The sequence below is a fragment of the Salmo trutta genome, chromosome 11 (genome assembly GCF_901001165.1).
Source record: "Salmo trutta chromosome 11, fSalTru1.1, whole genome shotgun sequence".
NCBI lineage: Eukaryota > Metazoa > Chordata > Actinopteri > Salmoniformes > Salmonidae > Salmo > Salmo trutta.
This window is the reverse complement of record NC_042967.1, coordinates 11,902,478-11,919,074: the sequence shown is the minus strand read 5'-3', so window position 1 is coordinate 11,919,074 and position 16,597 is coordinate 11,902,478. Positions and strand designations below refer to the sequence as shown.

Genomic DNA, 16,597 nt, shown 5'->3' with positions numbered 1-16,597 from the left:
TATACAAAAGTATATGGACACCCCTTCAAATTAATGGATTCAGCTATTTCAGCCACACCCGTTGCTGACAGGTGTATAAAATCGAGAACACAGCCATGCAATCTCCAGAGACAAACACTGGCAATAGAATGGTCTGACTGAAGAGCTGTGACTTAACGTGGCACATTGTCATAGGATGCCACCTTTCCAACAAGTCAGTTAGTCAAATTCCTGCCCTGCTAGAGCTGCCACGGTCAACTGTAAGTTCTGTTATTGTGAATTGGAAATATCTAGGAGCAACAACGGCTCAGCCGCAAAGTTGTAGGCCACACAAGCGCACAGAACGGGACCGCCGAGTGTTGAAGCACGTAGTGTGTAAAAATCATCTGTCTGTTGCAACAGTCACTACCGAGTTCCAAACTGCCTCTGGAAGCAACGTCAGCACAAGAACTGTTCGTTGGGAGCTTCCTGAAATGGGTTTCCATGGCCAAGCAGCTGCACACAAGCCTAAGATCACCACAATGCCAAGCGTCGGCTGGAGTGGTGTAAAGCTTGCTGCCATTGGACTCGGAAGCAGTGGAAGCGCGTTCTCTGGAGTGATGAATCACGCTTCACTATCTGGCAGTCCGACAGACAAATCTGGGTTTGGAAGATGCCAGGAGAGCACTACCTGCCCCAATGCATAGTGCCAACTGTAAAGTTTGGTGGAGGAGGAATAATGGTCTGGGGAAGTTTTTCATGGTTTCGGGCTAGGACCCTTAGTTCCAGTGAAGGGAAATCTTAACACTACAGCATACAATGACATTCTAAACGATTCTGTGCTTCCAACTTTGCGGCAGTTTGGGGGAAGGCCCTTTCCTGTTTCAGCATGACAAAGAAGTCCATAGAGAAATGGTTTGTCGAGATCGATTTGGAAGAATTTGACTGGCCTGCACAGAGCACTGACATCAACCCCATCGAACACCTTTGGGATGAATTGGAACGCCGACTGTGAGCCAGGCCTAATCGTCCAACATCAGTGCCCGGCCTCACGAATGCTATTGTGGCTAAATGGAAACAAGTCCCCGCAGCAATGTTCCAGCATCTAGTGGAAAGCCTTCCCAGAAGAGTGGAGGCTGTTATAGCAGCAAAGGAGGGACCAACTCCATATTAATGCTCATGATTTTGGAATGACATTTTCGACGAGCAGGTGTCCACATACTTTTGGTCATGTGTACGCAAGTGAATAACACATTCCCTCAACAGAAGCCAGTTAGCCCAAGGCACCTCGCCGCTAACTACACTGGCAACAGGCACATTAAAAGGCCATTTGCACATCAAGCGCCTGGCCCTCATCAGCACGGTTATTACCTAGCTATGCTCCGTGGGGGATTTCTCCTGGCTGAATATTCAGCACCGCTCACAGCCTGAAGCTCAAAGCCAAACTGTGGAGCTTAGCTAGCAAGGGCTGTAGTTGTAACTAGACCAAGTGTCTAGATGCTGGGGCCAACGTTGTTTTCATTCGAGAGAGCGCTCAAATGTAACACAGTGATTATAAGAGAGAAGGATGGAGGGGCATGGAGGATGGAAAGCATTGGGCATGTAAAGCATCTGTAATTTGGCAGTTAGACTGATGCCGCCGGAGGAGGAGGAGCTGGCTGTGCTGGTAGCTAGGAAGGGAATCAGGGAGTTGGGTTCAAAGCAGTACTCCTCGAACAAGGGCAAAGGGTTGGATTACTGAGTGGTTACTCAGCGCTGGCTGGCAGGCGACTTAACACCCATTGGTTATGCCTCTGGGAATTAGCTTTCTGGGTAGGAACACCGCTAGCTACAAAGCTTGCTTATGCTTGGCGGGTAACGCACCGAATGAAGGCACTACTGACAAAGCATGGGTCAGTCAACCCTGGTTTTCAACCAGACGACATAACGACATGTTTCTTTCCGGTGTTATGACATTTGGATAGCTTTATTTTCTGGCTACACTCATCTTCAAACCTCTTAAAGAAGATTCATTGAATTTCTCTCTCACTCCACAGGAAGCACAAAGGGGCTGAGCATGCCAGGACAGGAAAGATAATGTACAGAATGCACGTTGGTGGGTTTAGCTGCGTCTAATACAAGCTGTCGGACGAAAGGCAAAAATGGGGCCATAGCAGGTGAACTAAGTCAATAGTCTCTCTCTCACACTCTGTCAAAAACCCACACACACACAGAGGGCGAGTTCTCACATGGACAAGCTATTTCACAGGATTAGTGGTTTTTGGGAACGATTAAGCGATAAATGCAATGATACAATATTTGACCACGGATGTCTGACTGAATTGTTTGATGCCGTGCCATGTCCCGGAGAGACAGGTACTGATCTTAGACGTAGTTGTTGCAGAAGTAAACAGAGCGGAAAAGACCGACCATGAACGGAGCGTTGTTCTAAACGCTGCGGAATCTTAACATCCTGAAGTAAGACTTACAGGCATCCAATTGTTAATGAACTTGGCCTGACATCTCTATGTTGCAGTCTGGCTTCTGTGGCTGTAAATCGGTACAGGATGGGGATTACATTTCACAATACCAGTAAACTGGTTTATTCACCAAACAGAGATGTGAAGAAAGCTAATCGCTACAATATTAGCAGAAAGATGTTGCCGACAGGAAGGTTATTAGCAAATTGCCATTTTCGAATAAAAGATTTCTTGACATTTTGTTGCGGTTATGCAGAGAATGCTTTGAAGACGGAGCTAAAGCTCTAATTTCTTTCCTGTTTATTTCCCCAAAGATTTGGCCTTTATGACTGGCAAAGTCAATACAGGCACAAAGCCTGCTGTAAAAAACTTTAGCGAAGAAGGCAGCAGCATTACAGCGAGTTGGTTGCCAAGTGAAATAAAGTCAGCATTGTTCCCATTTCAGATGAAAGGGGTGCTTACTGACGATGAATTTGGTATCAACAAAATGCTGGAAACAAATCTCTGATGTCTGAGCACTAGTCATCATTATGGAGTTGCCTCAACACAACAAGGCTTTTGTTGCCCTATCAAAAAGCAGAGCAGGAACATTATGGCCGTGCCTGAAATGGCACCCTATATAATAAACTACTTATGACCTGAGGCACTACAGGAAGTACCTGAAAGACAAAATTATTTCTCTATTGACTATTGGCTGTGACGTTAGAACTCGACCATAGGCAATATGTCATACGAAGCTGACTGGCCTAAAATACTATGTGGCTTTGAAAGGATTACCTGAACAAAGATCACATCTGTTCAACTGTTGACATAGTACACATTGGGCGTTGGCTGCACAAATACAAGATTGGAGCCTGTATTCTAAACAGGTAGGCTAATTCCTATCCCATGCTACAGTGCATATGGTAATGTGAGGGCCAAAACATCAAGGCAGCAATTATCTTCAAGGCTTGAGGAAACATTGATTGGGCACAACATCAGTTCTTTGATGAGCTCTCGTTCCAAGGCTTCGAAGGAAGACATTTAAGGGAGGGGGAGGAGGGGGAAGACGTATGTAACAAAGGAGTTGGGAGGAACTCTAGAGGAACTAGGAACAATCAACTTAATTAGCTACTTAGTTAGAACCATCACTTCTCAGGGAGCAGAGGCCAATTAGGAAGCGAGAGCTAGGGGGTAGGAACTAACTCACCTGAAATGACCACTAGGAAGCGGAGGATGGACGTGACAGGAAGACATTGGAGGAGGTAAGTGGGAACTAACTCACCTGAAATGTCCGGAGCCATTCCTGGAGGCCTGTGGGAGAAGGGATGGAGGTGATACGCCGCCTCTGCTGCCCCTGACCGTTAGCTGTCCTGATGTGCCCAAACGTGGTGGGGGTGGCTGGGTAGGGGACCAGCCCTGTAGCACTGTGGGGACAAATATGGAGAGATGGCGAGGGAGAGAGTAAGAACGTGAAAAGAAATAAAATCGTTTTCACAAGAAAAAGATAAACCAGACTATACTGAAGAAAAACTATTTCTCCTGTTCTTCTGAGGAGAAGCACGAGGGTTATACTGATAGCGAGGAACACGGAGGTCATTATGAATAGCTTCAAATGCGGGCAAAGTGCAGGTGCTGCAGCAATGAAAACAGAGTGATCTATTGGGCAAATTCAGGTAGGTTCCTACCTGTTTGATTTAGTTTGCTTCCGTTTGGGTCCTAGTGAATACACCCTGCTCTCTTCTCAATGCAACAGTTTCTCTGGAATTGAACTGAAACCAAGGTCGTATTCACTAGGCACGAAACGGGAAGGTACTACCCGAACGTCAATTAAGAAACGTTCAATAAAATGTTCCGTTGCTAAATGTTTCAGTACGCCGTGCATTAATAAATATGAACCTGCTCTCTTCCAGAGTGTTTCTCTGGAACTGAAACCAGCTGTTTATTCCCATGTTTCCATCATCATTAATCAACTAAATGCATCTGTACACAAGCTTGATTCAATTTGGTTTGGGTTACTAACTTGTTTTTATTCAACTAAAAATATTTTAATCGACTTGATTTAGGGGAAAGAGAACTGCTATTGAGGTGCAGATCAATTCTGGAATGGGAATTTTAGGGGGATTTCTATCAGTGTGCACCCCTCGCCCTGAGACTTCAAAGTGCACATAGTTCCAAAGAATTAAGTTCAATGTCGTCATCCCCCCTCCCCCAAAGGGAAGCCACGAGGCGTGCGCTCATTCGGTACTCGCCAAACGCCAAACCAACCATTCAGCAGTTCCTCACACCGTTCTGCTTAGCGACAGAAGTATGGGGTAAGAGAGTGAGGTCTGTTTCATAATGGGTTTATTTTTAACGGGATTGAGAGCTAGACAAACGTGTGGCAATTACAAGGCTGCAGAAGCAGCACAGTGCTGCCGGTGAGTGAGGCAGCAGTGCTTAGTCAGGATCCTCTGGAAGGCATGAAGTACACTTTAATGGGCAAAGAACACGCTGCGGTGAGCACTTTTTATGAGGATTATGTGTCTTAGTGTGAATAACCACATAATATTCTGACTTCCAGGGACATCTGGGGCTGCCTGCTGGATCATGTCTGTGATACAACAGAAATAGGTCAGGGTTTCTTTACCATTTGCATTGCTGGTCCTACTGGGTAGGACGGCTAAATCTATTGGTTAACTGGTAGGAAGGTGGGCACAGGGGGTTGGTTCTTCACCTTGGATACTGGATAACAGGGTAGGGGAGGTGGGAACAGGGGGTTGGTTCTTTACCTTGGATACTGGATAACAGGGTAGGGGAGGTGGGAACAGGGGGTTGGTTCTTTACCTTGGGTACTGGATAACAGGGTAGGGGAGGTGGGAACAGGGGGTTGGTTCTTTACCTTGGGTACTGGATAACAGGGTAGGTAGGTGGGAACAGGGGGTTGGTTCTTTACCTTGGGTACTGGATAACAGGGTAGGTAGGTGGGAACAGGGGGTTGGTTCTTTACCTTGGATACTGGATAACAGGGTAGGGGAGGTGGGAACAGGGGGTTGGTTCTTCACCTTGGATACTGGATAACAGGGTAGGGGAGGTGGGAACAGGGGGTTGGTTCTTCACCTTGGATACTGGATAACAGGGTAGGGGAGGTGGGAACAGGGGGTTGGTTCTTCACCTTGGATACTGGATAACAGGGTAGGGGAGGTGGGAACAGGGGGTTGGTTCTTTACCTTGGGTACTGGATAACAGGGTAGGTAGGTGGGAACAGGGGGTTGGTTCTTTACCTTGGGTACTGGATAACAGGGTAGGTAGGTGGGAACAGGGGGTTGGTTCTTTACCTTGGATACTGGATAACAGGGTAGGGGAGGTGGGAACAGGGGGTTGGTTCTTTACCTTGGGTACTGGATAACAGGGTAGGGGAGGTGGGAACAGGGGGTGGGGTCTTTACCTTGGGTACTGGATAACAGGGTAGGTAGGTGGGAACAGGGGGTTGGTTCTTTACCTTGGGTACTGGATAACAGGGTAGGGGAGGTGGGAACAGGGGGTTGGTTCTTTACCTTGGGTACTGGATAACAGGGTAGGGGAGGTGGGAACAGGGGGTGGGGTCTTTACCTTGGGTACTGGATAACAGGGTAGGTAGGTGGGAACAGGGGGTTGGTTCTTTACCTTGGGTACTGGATAACAGGGTAGGTAGGTGGGAACAGGGGGTTGGTTCTTTACCTTGGGTACTGGATAACAGGGTAGGTAGGTGGGAACAGGGGGTTGGTTCTTTACCTTGGATACTGGATAACAGGGTAGGGGAGGTGGGAACAGGGGGTTGGTTCTTCACCTTGGATACTGGATAACAGGGTAGGGGAGGTGGGAACAGGGGGTTGGTTCTTCACCTTGGATACTGGATAACAGGGTAGGGGAGGTGGGAACAGGGGGTTGGTTCTTCACCTTGGATACTGGATAACAGGGTAGGGGAGGTGGGCACAGGGGGTTGGTTCTTCACCTTGGATACTGGATAACAGGGTAGGTAGGTGGGAACAGGGGGTTGGTTCTTTACCTTGGGTACTGGATAACAGGGTAGGTAGGTGGGAACAGGGGGTTGGTTCTTTACCTTGGATACTGGATAACAGGGTAGGGGAGGTGGGAACAGGGGGTTGGTTCTTCACCTTGGATACTGGATAACAGGGTAGGTAGGTGGGAACAGGGGGTTGGTTCTTTACCTTGGGTACTGGATAACAGGGTAGGTAGGTGGGAACAGGGGGTTGGTTCTTTACCTTGGATACTGGATAACAGGGTAGGGGAGGTGGGAACAGGGGGTTGGTTCTTCACCTTGGATACTGGATAACAGGGTAGGGGAGGTGGGAACAGGGGGTGGGGTCTTTACCTTGGGTACTGGATAACAGGGTAGGGGAGGTGGGAACAGGGGGTGGGGTCTTTACCTTGGGTACTGGATAACAGGGTAGGTAGGTGGGAACAGGGGGTTGGTTCTTTACCTTGGATACTGGATAACAGGGTAGGGGAGGTGGGAACAGGGGGTTGGTTCTTTACCTTGGATACTGGATAACAGGGTAGGTAGGTGGGAACAGGGGGTGGGGTCTTTACCTTGGGTACTGGATAACAGGGTAGGAGAGGTGGGAACAGGGGGTGGGGTCTTTACCTTGGATACTGGATAACAGGGTAGGGAGGTGGGAACAGGGGGTTGGTTCTTTACCTTGGATACTGGATAACAGGGTAGGGGAGGTGGGAACAGGGGGTTGGTTCTTCACCTTGGATACTGGATAACAGGGTAGGGGAGGTGGGAACAGGGGGTTGGTTCTTCACCTTGGGTACTGGATAACAGGGTAGGTAGGTGGGAACAGGGGGTGGGGTCTTTACCTTGGGTACTGGATAACAGGGTAGGGGAGGTGGGAACAGGGGGTTGGTTCTTTACCTTGGGTACTGGATAACAGGGTAGGTAGGTGGGAACAGGGGGTTGGTTCTTTACCTTGGATACTGGATAACAGGGTAGGGGAGGTGGGAACAGGGGGTTGGTTCTTCACCTTGGGTACTGGATAACAGGGTAGGGGAGGTGGGAACAGGGGGTTGGTTCTTCACCTTGGGTACTGGATAACAGGGTAGGTAGGTGGGAACAGGGGGTGGGGTCTTTACCTTGGGTACTGGATAACAGGGTAGGGGAGGTGGGAACAGGGGGTTGGTTCTTTACCTTGGGTACTGGATAACAGGGTAGGTAGGTGGGAACAGGGGGTTGGTTCTTTACCTTGGATACTGGATAACAGGGTAGGTAGGTGGGAACAGGGGGTTGGTTCTTTACCTTGGGTACTGGATAACAGGGTAGGTAGGTGGGAACAGGGGGTTGGTTCTTTACCTTGGGTACTGGATAACAGGGTAGGGGAGGTGGGAACAGGGGGTGGGGTCTTTACCTTGGGTACTGGATAACAGGGTAGGTAGGTGGGAACAGGGGGTTGGTTCTTTACCTTGGATACTGGATAACAGGGTAGGTAGGTGGGAACAGGGGGTTGGTTCTTTACCTTGGGTACTGGATAACAGGGTAGGTAGGTGGGAACAGGGGGTTGGTTCTTTACCTTGGGTACTGGATAACAGGGTAGGTAGGTGGGAACAGGGGGTTGGTTCTTTACCTTGGATACTGGATAACAGGGTAGGTAGGTGGGAACAGGGGGTTGGTTCTTTACCTTGGGTACTGGATAACAGGGTAGGTAGGTGGGAACAGGGGGTTGGTTCTTTACCTTGGGTACTGGATAACAGGGTAGGTAGGTGGGAACAGGGGGTTGGTTCTTTACCTTGGATACTGGATAACAGGGTAGGGGAGGTGGGAACAGGGGGTGGGGTCTTTACCTTGGGTACTGGATAACAGGGTAGGGGAGGTGGGAACAGGGGGTGGGGTCTTTACCTTGGGTACTGGATAACAGGGTAGGTAGGTGGGAACAGGGGGTTGGTTCTTTACCTTGGATACTGGATAACAGGGTAGGGGAGGTGGGAACAGGGGGTTGGTTCTTTACCTTGGATACTGGATAACAGGGTAGGTAGGTGGGAACAGGGGGTGGGGTCTTTACCTTGGGTACTGGATAACAGGGTAGGAGAGGTGGGAACAGGGGGTGGGGTCTTTACCTTGGATACTGGATAACAGGGTAGGGAGGTGGGAACAGGGGGTTGGTTCTTTACCTTGGATACTGGATAACAGGGTAGGTAGGTGGGAACAGGGGGTTGGTTCTTTACCTTGGGTACTGGATAACAGGGTAGGTAGGTGGGAACAGGGGGTTGGTTCTTTACCTTGGGTACTGGATAACAGGGTAGGTAGGTGGGAACAGGGGGTTGGTTCTTTACCTTGGATACTGGATAACAGGGTAGGTAGGTGGGAACAGGGGGTTGGTTCTTTACCTTGGGTACTGGATAACAGGGTAGGTAGGTGGGAACAGGGGGTTGGTTCTTTACCTTGGGTACTGGATAACAGGGTAGGTAGGTGGGAACAGGGGGTTGGTTCTTTACCTTGGATACTGGATAACAGGGTAGGGGAGGTGGGAACAGGGGGTTGGTTCTTTACCTTGGATACTGGATAACAGGGTAGGTAGGTGGGAACAGGGGGTGGGGTCTTTACCTTGGGTACTGGATAACAGGGTAGGGGAGGTGGGAACAGGGGGTTGGTTCTTCACCTTGGGTACTGGATAACAGGGTAGGAAGGTGGGAACAGGGGGTTGGTTCTTTACCTTGGGTACTGGATAACAGGGTAGGTAGGTGGGAACAGGGGGTTGGTTCTTTACCTTGGATACTGGATAACAGGGTAGGGGAGGTGGGAACAGGGGGTTGGTTCTTTACCTTGGGTACTGGATAACAGGGTAGGGGAGGTGGGAACAGGGGGTGGGGTCTTTACCTTGGGTACTGGATAACAGGGTAGGTAGGTGGGAACAGGGGGTTGGTTCTTTACCTTGGATACTGGATAACAGGGTAGGGGAGGTGGGAACAGGGGGTGGGGTCTTTACCTTGGGTACTGGATAACAGGGTAGGGGAGGTGGGAACAGGGGGTTGGTTCTTTACCTTGGGTACTGGATAACAGGGTAGGGGAGGTGGGAACAGGGGGTGGGGTCTTTACCTTGGGTACTGGATAACAGGGTAGGTAGGTGGGAACAGGGGGTTGGTTCTTTACCTTGGATACTGGATAACAGGGTAGGGGAGGTGGGAACAGGGGGTTGGTTCTTTACCTTGGATACTGGATAACAGGGTAGGGGATGTGGGAACAGGGAGTGGGGTCTTTACCTTGGGTACTGGATAACAGGGTAGGTAGGTGGGAACAGGGGGTTGGTTCTTTACCTTGGATACTGGATAACAGGGTAGAGGGGGTGGGAACAGGGGGAGGGGTCTTTACCGTGGATACTCGGAACCTTGGCAGGGCTTTTTTCCTGAAGAGAAAGATCGGACCTCTGGGTCATGGTCCAACTTTCTCTTCATCTGCAAAACAAAAGAGGTGAAAGGAGAAGAGATGTTAAGAGGCAGTAGAGCGAGACAGACACCACAGACGTACGCCCGTGTGTGCGTGCGCGCGCACGTTCCTTCGTTCTTGCACCCCTCTATAAGAAAATAATGACAGGGCCCAAAACTAAAAAACCTCCCTGCGGCAACCTAGCATTTGGTGAAAGATGAGACCTGGCTAGAGTGTAAATGATAATTGTGGCTAGAGTAGAAATGATAATTGCTGCCTCACTCTCCAGATTACTTCTCCTCAAAGACAGAAGATATGAGTCATCTCTGCCATTAACATGTACAAGATGTATTCCTGAGGAGAACGAAGCAGCGCCTCACTTCGAGAACGATTTTGTTGTTGAATAACTGGTACCGCAAACAAACGCTGACTTGAATGCTTTTGAGGCTCACAGCAGGAAAGAACTGACTGTTTACTTCAGAAAATCATTTGAACACAACTGTAGTTATTTTTGTGCACACGGCACCGATCCTCACAAGAATAAAACAAATGCAGATATAGTTCTCTTGCCTTGCCACGGGAACCAACCATTTCCACGTGAGAAAACGTAAATTATGAGCAAGAAGCCGAAGGTTCCTTACTTATTCAGCCTATAGATAAAAAGACAAAAGAATTTTGAATTTCAGTCATTCTCAATGCAGATGATGGCGCTGCATAACACAGGCTAGGCTGGCTCTAGCTGAGAGAAAGATCAGGGTGAGGTGTGGTAGAGGTTGGCTCTAACCGAAAGACATTTTATGGTTTATTTTTATTAGCATCCCCATGAGCCGACACCAATGAAAGGCATGGCTGAGGTGTGGTAGGGTTTATTACACTGAGGACCTTCACTCCAATAGGTTGCATTCCATACTGAGAGCCTCTTGACAGACGTGGGAGATTCCAAAAAAGAGCAGGGGACACGAGAACACACACACTCACTGAAACAATCATTTGGGAGCAGCTATATGCTATAGGATGGGCAATGACTGCACCCTTCACTAGAAAGAATAGCTTGATTTATACATGGGCGGTTCAAGGGAAACCACACACACCAAAACCTCTCCTGACTCAGTGGGGGCATAGTTAGAGCCTGGATACTGAACATCTAAACAGGAGAAAACAAAAAGGCCTCAGTTACCCCTCACACACCGAGCCCAAAAATTACATTTCAATAAAACTATTTTTGGGGATGAACTTGTACAGTGAGTCTCAAATGGATTTTTATGCACTTGGTGAATTGAATGGCCGGTTAGGAAGGAGCACTGGGGGTTTCAAAAGACAAAGCCTTTTCTTTTGTGTTGTGTTTGCTTTACTCCACTTTGGTAGTGTCTGTGACATCATGACACAAAACAGAGATTTCGAATATTTTATATGGGACGTTAACCCAAAATAGATGCAATGTCCACCACACAGTGGACTATAATAACAGACCAGGAATACCTATTAACTATTCATATCACTGCACTCTGACCGTCGGGACTCACACATGCATGGAACACTAGCTAGATGCACTGCGACAGACAGAAACTACACCAAGGACAAGTTCAGAATGCTAAATAATTTAATTTGTTGCCAATTCTGGAGCCACAGAAAAATTTAGAATATAGCCTAGCCTGCAATGTGGCTACAGAACTGCAATGAGATCTGTATGGAGGGAGGCCTACTTTTTAACTTTGCCTATACCTAAATAAAGTTCCACTGATAATCAACGATCATTTAACTTCCACCCAACACCAGATTATTTGACAGCTAGGGATGTAGCCTAGTTGATTGGAGGACCAACCTTCGATACTGATATCAAAGACTATTGATTATAGTTGAATTTCCACCAGATCATTTGTGTGTGTGTGTGTGTGTGTGTCTGTCTGGTGGTCTAACTGAGCTGAGGGAAGTGGTTCTGGTTTCTCATTCTTGTGAAGAGCTGGCTGGGTTTTGATTAGGGGCCCCGCAGTGGGATGGTTCACAGCGTGTTGACGAGACAGTCGGGTCAGATCAAGAACTGTTCAAATAAATGAAAGCCATCTCCCTGAGAGAGAGAACAGGCCTACGTAAGAGGAGACAATACATGAATCAGAATCATTGAGGAGAGATTTTGATGGGATGCACTGCAGAGAAGGCAATGAAAAGGGATTCTGGAAGAGAAATGGGAGAATAAAATAATTCTAGAATGATAACATTCCAAATGTTGGTGAAGAACGGAAGATTTATCATCAATGTGTTTTCCATCTAGAAAAAATATTGTGGTTGGGTTTTTATAAAATATTCTCTGCTTGTTAGGGGATTCATTCTCAACCCCAATTCCTTGTTCTCCAAGGAATGACCTCACTGCAATGGCAGTTCAAGTACTAGGGAGAGTAGGGGTGTGTGTGTGTGTGTGTGTGTGTGTGTGTGTGTGTGTGTGGGGTGGTGGCTGACGAGGGAATCTCCCAAGTGCCGGCATTGAAAACACATTAGAGTGCAACCACCAGTCTCTTGTGTTTCAGCCGTGGGAAAAGGTAACCCAAGACGAGACGGAGAATGTTGTTTGTAGACAGCTACTAATCAGTCACTCTGTCTCACACACCTCTGACTTCCCTAACTGTGAGAAGGAGGAGGAGGAGGAGAGCTGGATAGAGAGATAAGGACATTTTGAAAAGCAGCGAGAGAGCATGAGAGAGAGAATGAAAGCGTACATCATAAGATCTGAGAAAATCATTCTCTTATTATAAACTGTGTGGTGAATGAATGCTGATTGGCTGAGAAGTGGTATTATCAGACCATATACCACGGGTATGACAAAACATTTATTTTTACTGCTCTAAATACGTTGGTAACCAGTTTATAATAGACAAAATAAAGATTTTCTCCCCGTCGGTCTGAAAAGACCGATAAACCAACTGTAATGTGTTATTACTCATTGAAATGTAGACCTTATGAAAATATTACTAATTGGAATAATGATCTCCATGCACGCCACAGTTATTCAATTACCATGTCAAGCAGCCATGAAATCATTTCAAGATCTCCATAGGAGAAACAAATAGAACTGGGACATAACTAGAAAGAGATGGGGCATCCGTAATATCCATTTGCACGGAACAGATAGCAAAGGGACCTATTGCTTTCAGAGAAATTAAAGTCAAACTGGATTTTCTATTAGGCTTTGAAAAAGCAGCCAGTCTCCCACCTCTGTGCCTGTGGGGGGTTAAAACAGACAATTCTTACAAGACAACACTGAGCACTACCTTCCCTTCAGAGTAGAACACGCTCCCTAGAACAGCAGCTAAGTGGATGGCAGAGAAAGAGCATCTAGGCATGAAATTATACGACTCTGTAGAACAGCCGATTGAATGTGAGAGAATATGAAATGACAGGAAGAGTAGCCTACTCACTGAGGAGAATTTGCTACAACAGAAGCTCACAGTGAATGACAGTAAAATATAATTTAGGTATGAAATTATAGCCTCCTACTTGATACCTTTTGAAATGGAAATACAGAAAGGATTTTAAATATGATAATGAGCCTATCTGAATAGAGGTGGGAAACGCCTTTCCGGGCCGAACACAAACAGTCCACATTTTAATCCCACTAATTAAAAACCTGAAATGCATCCAAACCCCAGCAGCCCAGTCAATTTGACTAGCCAGCACTTTTCTCCTTGGATTTTGTGCAAATGAATTTGAAGTGATTACCCAATTTGTTTACATAATATGATCCACTAGAAATCATCAACAGCTGCACGTTCCCTTTCGTAGTTTCGGGAGGACGTGCCGAAACTGTTTAACGGTAACCGATGGTGGACACTGACACCGGAGGTGTGGGATGTTCCGCTGCCCGGTAACAGACGTTATTCAGATTTCCCGGTGTGCTCAGTTCATACCGGTTGACTGCCTCTCATAAAGGCTCGCCTTCCACGCGGCCAAGTTATTAAGCGGATCAGCAACCGCATTCGTCAATGTTATCCGTACTTGAAACCGTAATCGCTCTTAAGAGACGCTGTGATGTTGGTTGCAGCAAACGACCTGCAGTCTTTCAAACTCAACACCAAAGTCTATGAAAAATCCCACCATAATAAGCGTACATTTCTGGATGACATTATATGATGAATAAAAATCTGTCATAAAGGTTATTTTGTCTTATACACAGCAGTCTGACACAGTGACCCATCATTTGTGCTTGAAGCCTCAAGCAAGTCTACAGCGTAAGGAATGTACTATTCTTCAACAGGCAATTCAACAGATACAAATCAGATGGTTACCTGTAGGCTATGCAGTGAGTCACTTGGCAACACAAGATGCCCACAACTGCATATGTAATAGTCTGTTGCATAACACATAAGCAGACCAAGGGAAATATTTGGAATAGGAAACAGAATAGCTACAACCTAACCTAAAAACATTGATTAAAAAACATCGATTGCTCACTTTAACCTGGAAATGGAGGTTATGTTGCAACATTCTATGCGAAAATGGGAGGAAAATTCCCATATTTTGAATAGGTCTGGTTTTGCATCCTCCATAAGCACAAAAAAACAAAAGTATCTAGTCTAATCATTCCTTTTGATGTTAAAGCACTCTATGCGGGTAAATAATGTAACATTGTAGGTGTAGCTCACACCGTCAGCGTGACACGCAAGTGCAGTTAACCGATGGGCAGATAGGCTGGGTCACCGCGGTTTCAACAACGGGCATCATCCATGGGAAAGGAATGCATGCTCATTGCTCAAATATTATAGTGTGAAAATGCAAAGCTACGACAGCAAACCTCAAGTCTAATTATTATGCAATAGGCCTATGCATAAAACCCAATGTATTTCATAAGCAATATTTATTTATTCTGTTGCCGACTTCCCTGTACCCTGAATGTCATAATGAAAACGAGGACCGATGTGCTCAGTATGAATCTCAGTCATTGTAAAATATTAATCAAACAGGCTATGATATGAGCCCCGCATAATTCCCCTGCTGTTCCCGTTCATCCTCTGCAGTGCCTCTCCATACATATCTGCTAATGTATACAGCGGCGCGTCATTTTCAGCCATTCAATTCGCAACAGCCAGAAAAGATTTCACAGGCGCTCGGTCAATATGTCAATCGTGCAAGGATGTGACAAGCAAGATTGTGCGGCATGATGATGCATATAGACGTAGAAAGCCTACTCACTTTATAGAAAATCATCTTTAAAGTGCCGTAGAAACCCATGTTTGGTAATCAGGCTGTGGTTTCCTATTCCTTCACTGCGAATCGTTGAATCCCAAATATGTCAGAGTGGTAGAATCGCAGTGCAAAGGGGAGCAGGGCAGGGTGCTCGCGGGTAGATCCGTGACGATCTCTGATGTGGACATGCTCGAGCACGTCACCGAACGGGCGTGCGTGCTTGACGGTAGGTGTAGTAGATTTCTCAGTATGGAATAGCTCCGTCCCGTGCTACACCGATTGATTTCTCTCAGTAACGATTCAAATACAGAACGATGTAGCTAGGAGGCTCTCACTACCGATTGCCCCACAGGACTGCACGAGCGAGGATAATGAGCAAGGAGAGAGGGATGATAAAAAAGGGTAAGTTGCAACTCGGGAGAAAGGGGAGGAGTGGCTAGGGGAGAAAGGGGAGGACCATGCCCTCTTCAGAGCCTTTACAACGCTAGTTTCTGCATTTCCCCCGGCGGTGAGGAGGCGAATGGTGCAGGCCAACAATCAACAGTATGCGCAGCGCATCAATTATTGGTGCGAATACACAGCAGGCAGGAAAAAGGAGGGGGAATCACGGATGGGACTAGATGGAGTACAGCTACGACCGGAAGTGACTTTTCGTAGCAGGTTGAGAGGTTTTTCCACTAACCTTAACCTAATTCTCCTAACCTGCCATGTTAAATTATTCCAACCAGCTGTGTAAATTCGTGTGAATTCTCCTAACCTGCTAGGAAAAAGTCACTTTCCACACACACCTCATGGTATGGCAGCAGTGGCATCGCTAATGTTCTTTCCCCATCACTGGGCAGGAGGTATTTATCACAACTTGCTTTGAATAGGATATTCTGTATAATCAGTGCTCTGCTTAAGGCAGTCACACACACAAATTACATCCCGAAAAGTGAGAAACTAATATAAATATTAGAGGGAGAATATGATATTGAATAAACAAAATGTACTTAATATTTCAGCCCATGCATAATAAACGCATAACATTCATATATTATATTCCACACTTCATTCAGCCCGGGGATAAAGAGAAATCCATTATTCTCTAGGTCGGCAGCGGTACATAATATGCACTTCAGGTGCAGCACCTGATTTACACACGAAATGAACGCTAATTCCTTTTCAATATGGGCAAAAACAATGATGGGCCTTAGTTAACAGAACTAGAACATAGGTGATGGCTTCACAACTGGGAATGGGCAATCACATGCAAATGATACTGCTGGCGTGGGGAAATAAACAACTCTAAACTGCTGGTGTGGGTTCAAAACAAAACAAAGTGACAGCTGAACAAACTAATAAATAATAATGGCTGAGGTGAATACACATTGTTAATGAAAATACTTAATAGTATGTATCACCTCCGAGGTAAGAGGGAAGCTTTGCACAGGGTTATCCGGCTATCTGGTAAACAAAACCTGCACTGGCAGGTAGCTAAGCTCGGCTATTGTTATTCAAATAATGCCTTGTGTAGAAAATAAATACACATGAAAAGCCCTTTTGTTTACGTTGATCAATTTGGACAAATGGTAAACTAGTCTTGGGATCTTGATTTAGGTCTGCAAACACCTGCAAGGTAAAA

General features: G+C 46.6%; 1 protein-coding gene and 1 long non-coding RNA gene across 2 annotated transcripts in view; both read right to left on the bottom strand.

Moving 5' to 3' along the window:
* Positions 1–16,597, bottom strand: part of LOC115202215 (F-box/WD repeat-containing protein 7) — a gene marked incomplete in the record, with an annotated part of 98,143 nt that overhangs the window by 19,560 nt on the left and 61,986 nt on the right. The window contains 2 exon segments of the mRNA XM_029766199.1: positions 3,682–3,823; positions 9,745–9,827. Coding sequence (XP_029622059.1) covers positions 3,682–3,823; positions 9,745–9,827 — 225 coding nt within the window.
* On the bottom strand, positions 4,429–7,186 carry LOC115202218 (uncharacterized). The gene is made up of 2 exons (XR_003879929.1): positions 5,606–7,186; positions 4,429–5,385 (listed from the first exon to the last, which is right to left on the bottom strand). It is a non-coding gene; the product is annotated as an uncharacterized LOC115202218 (long non-coding RNA).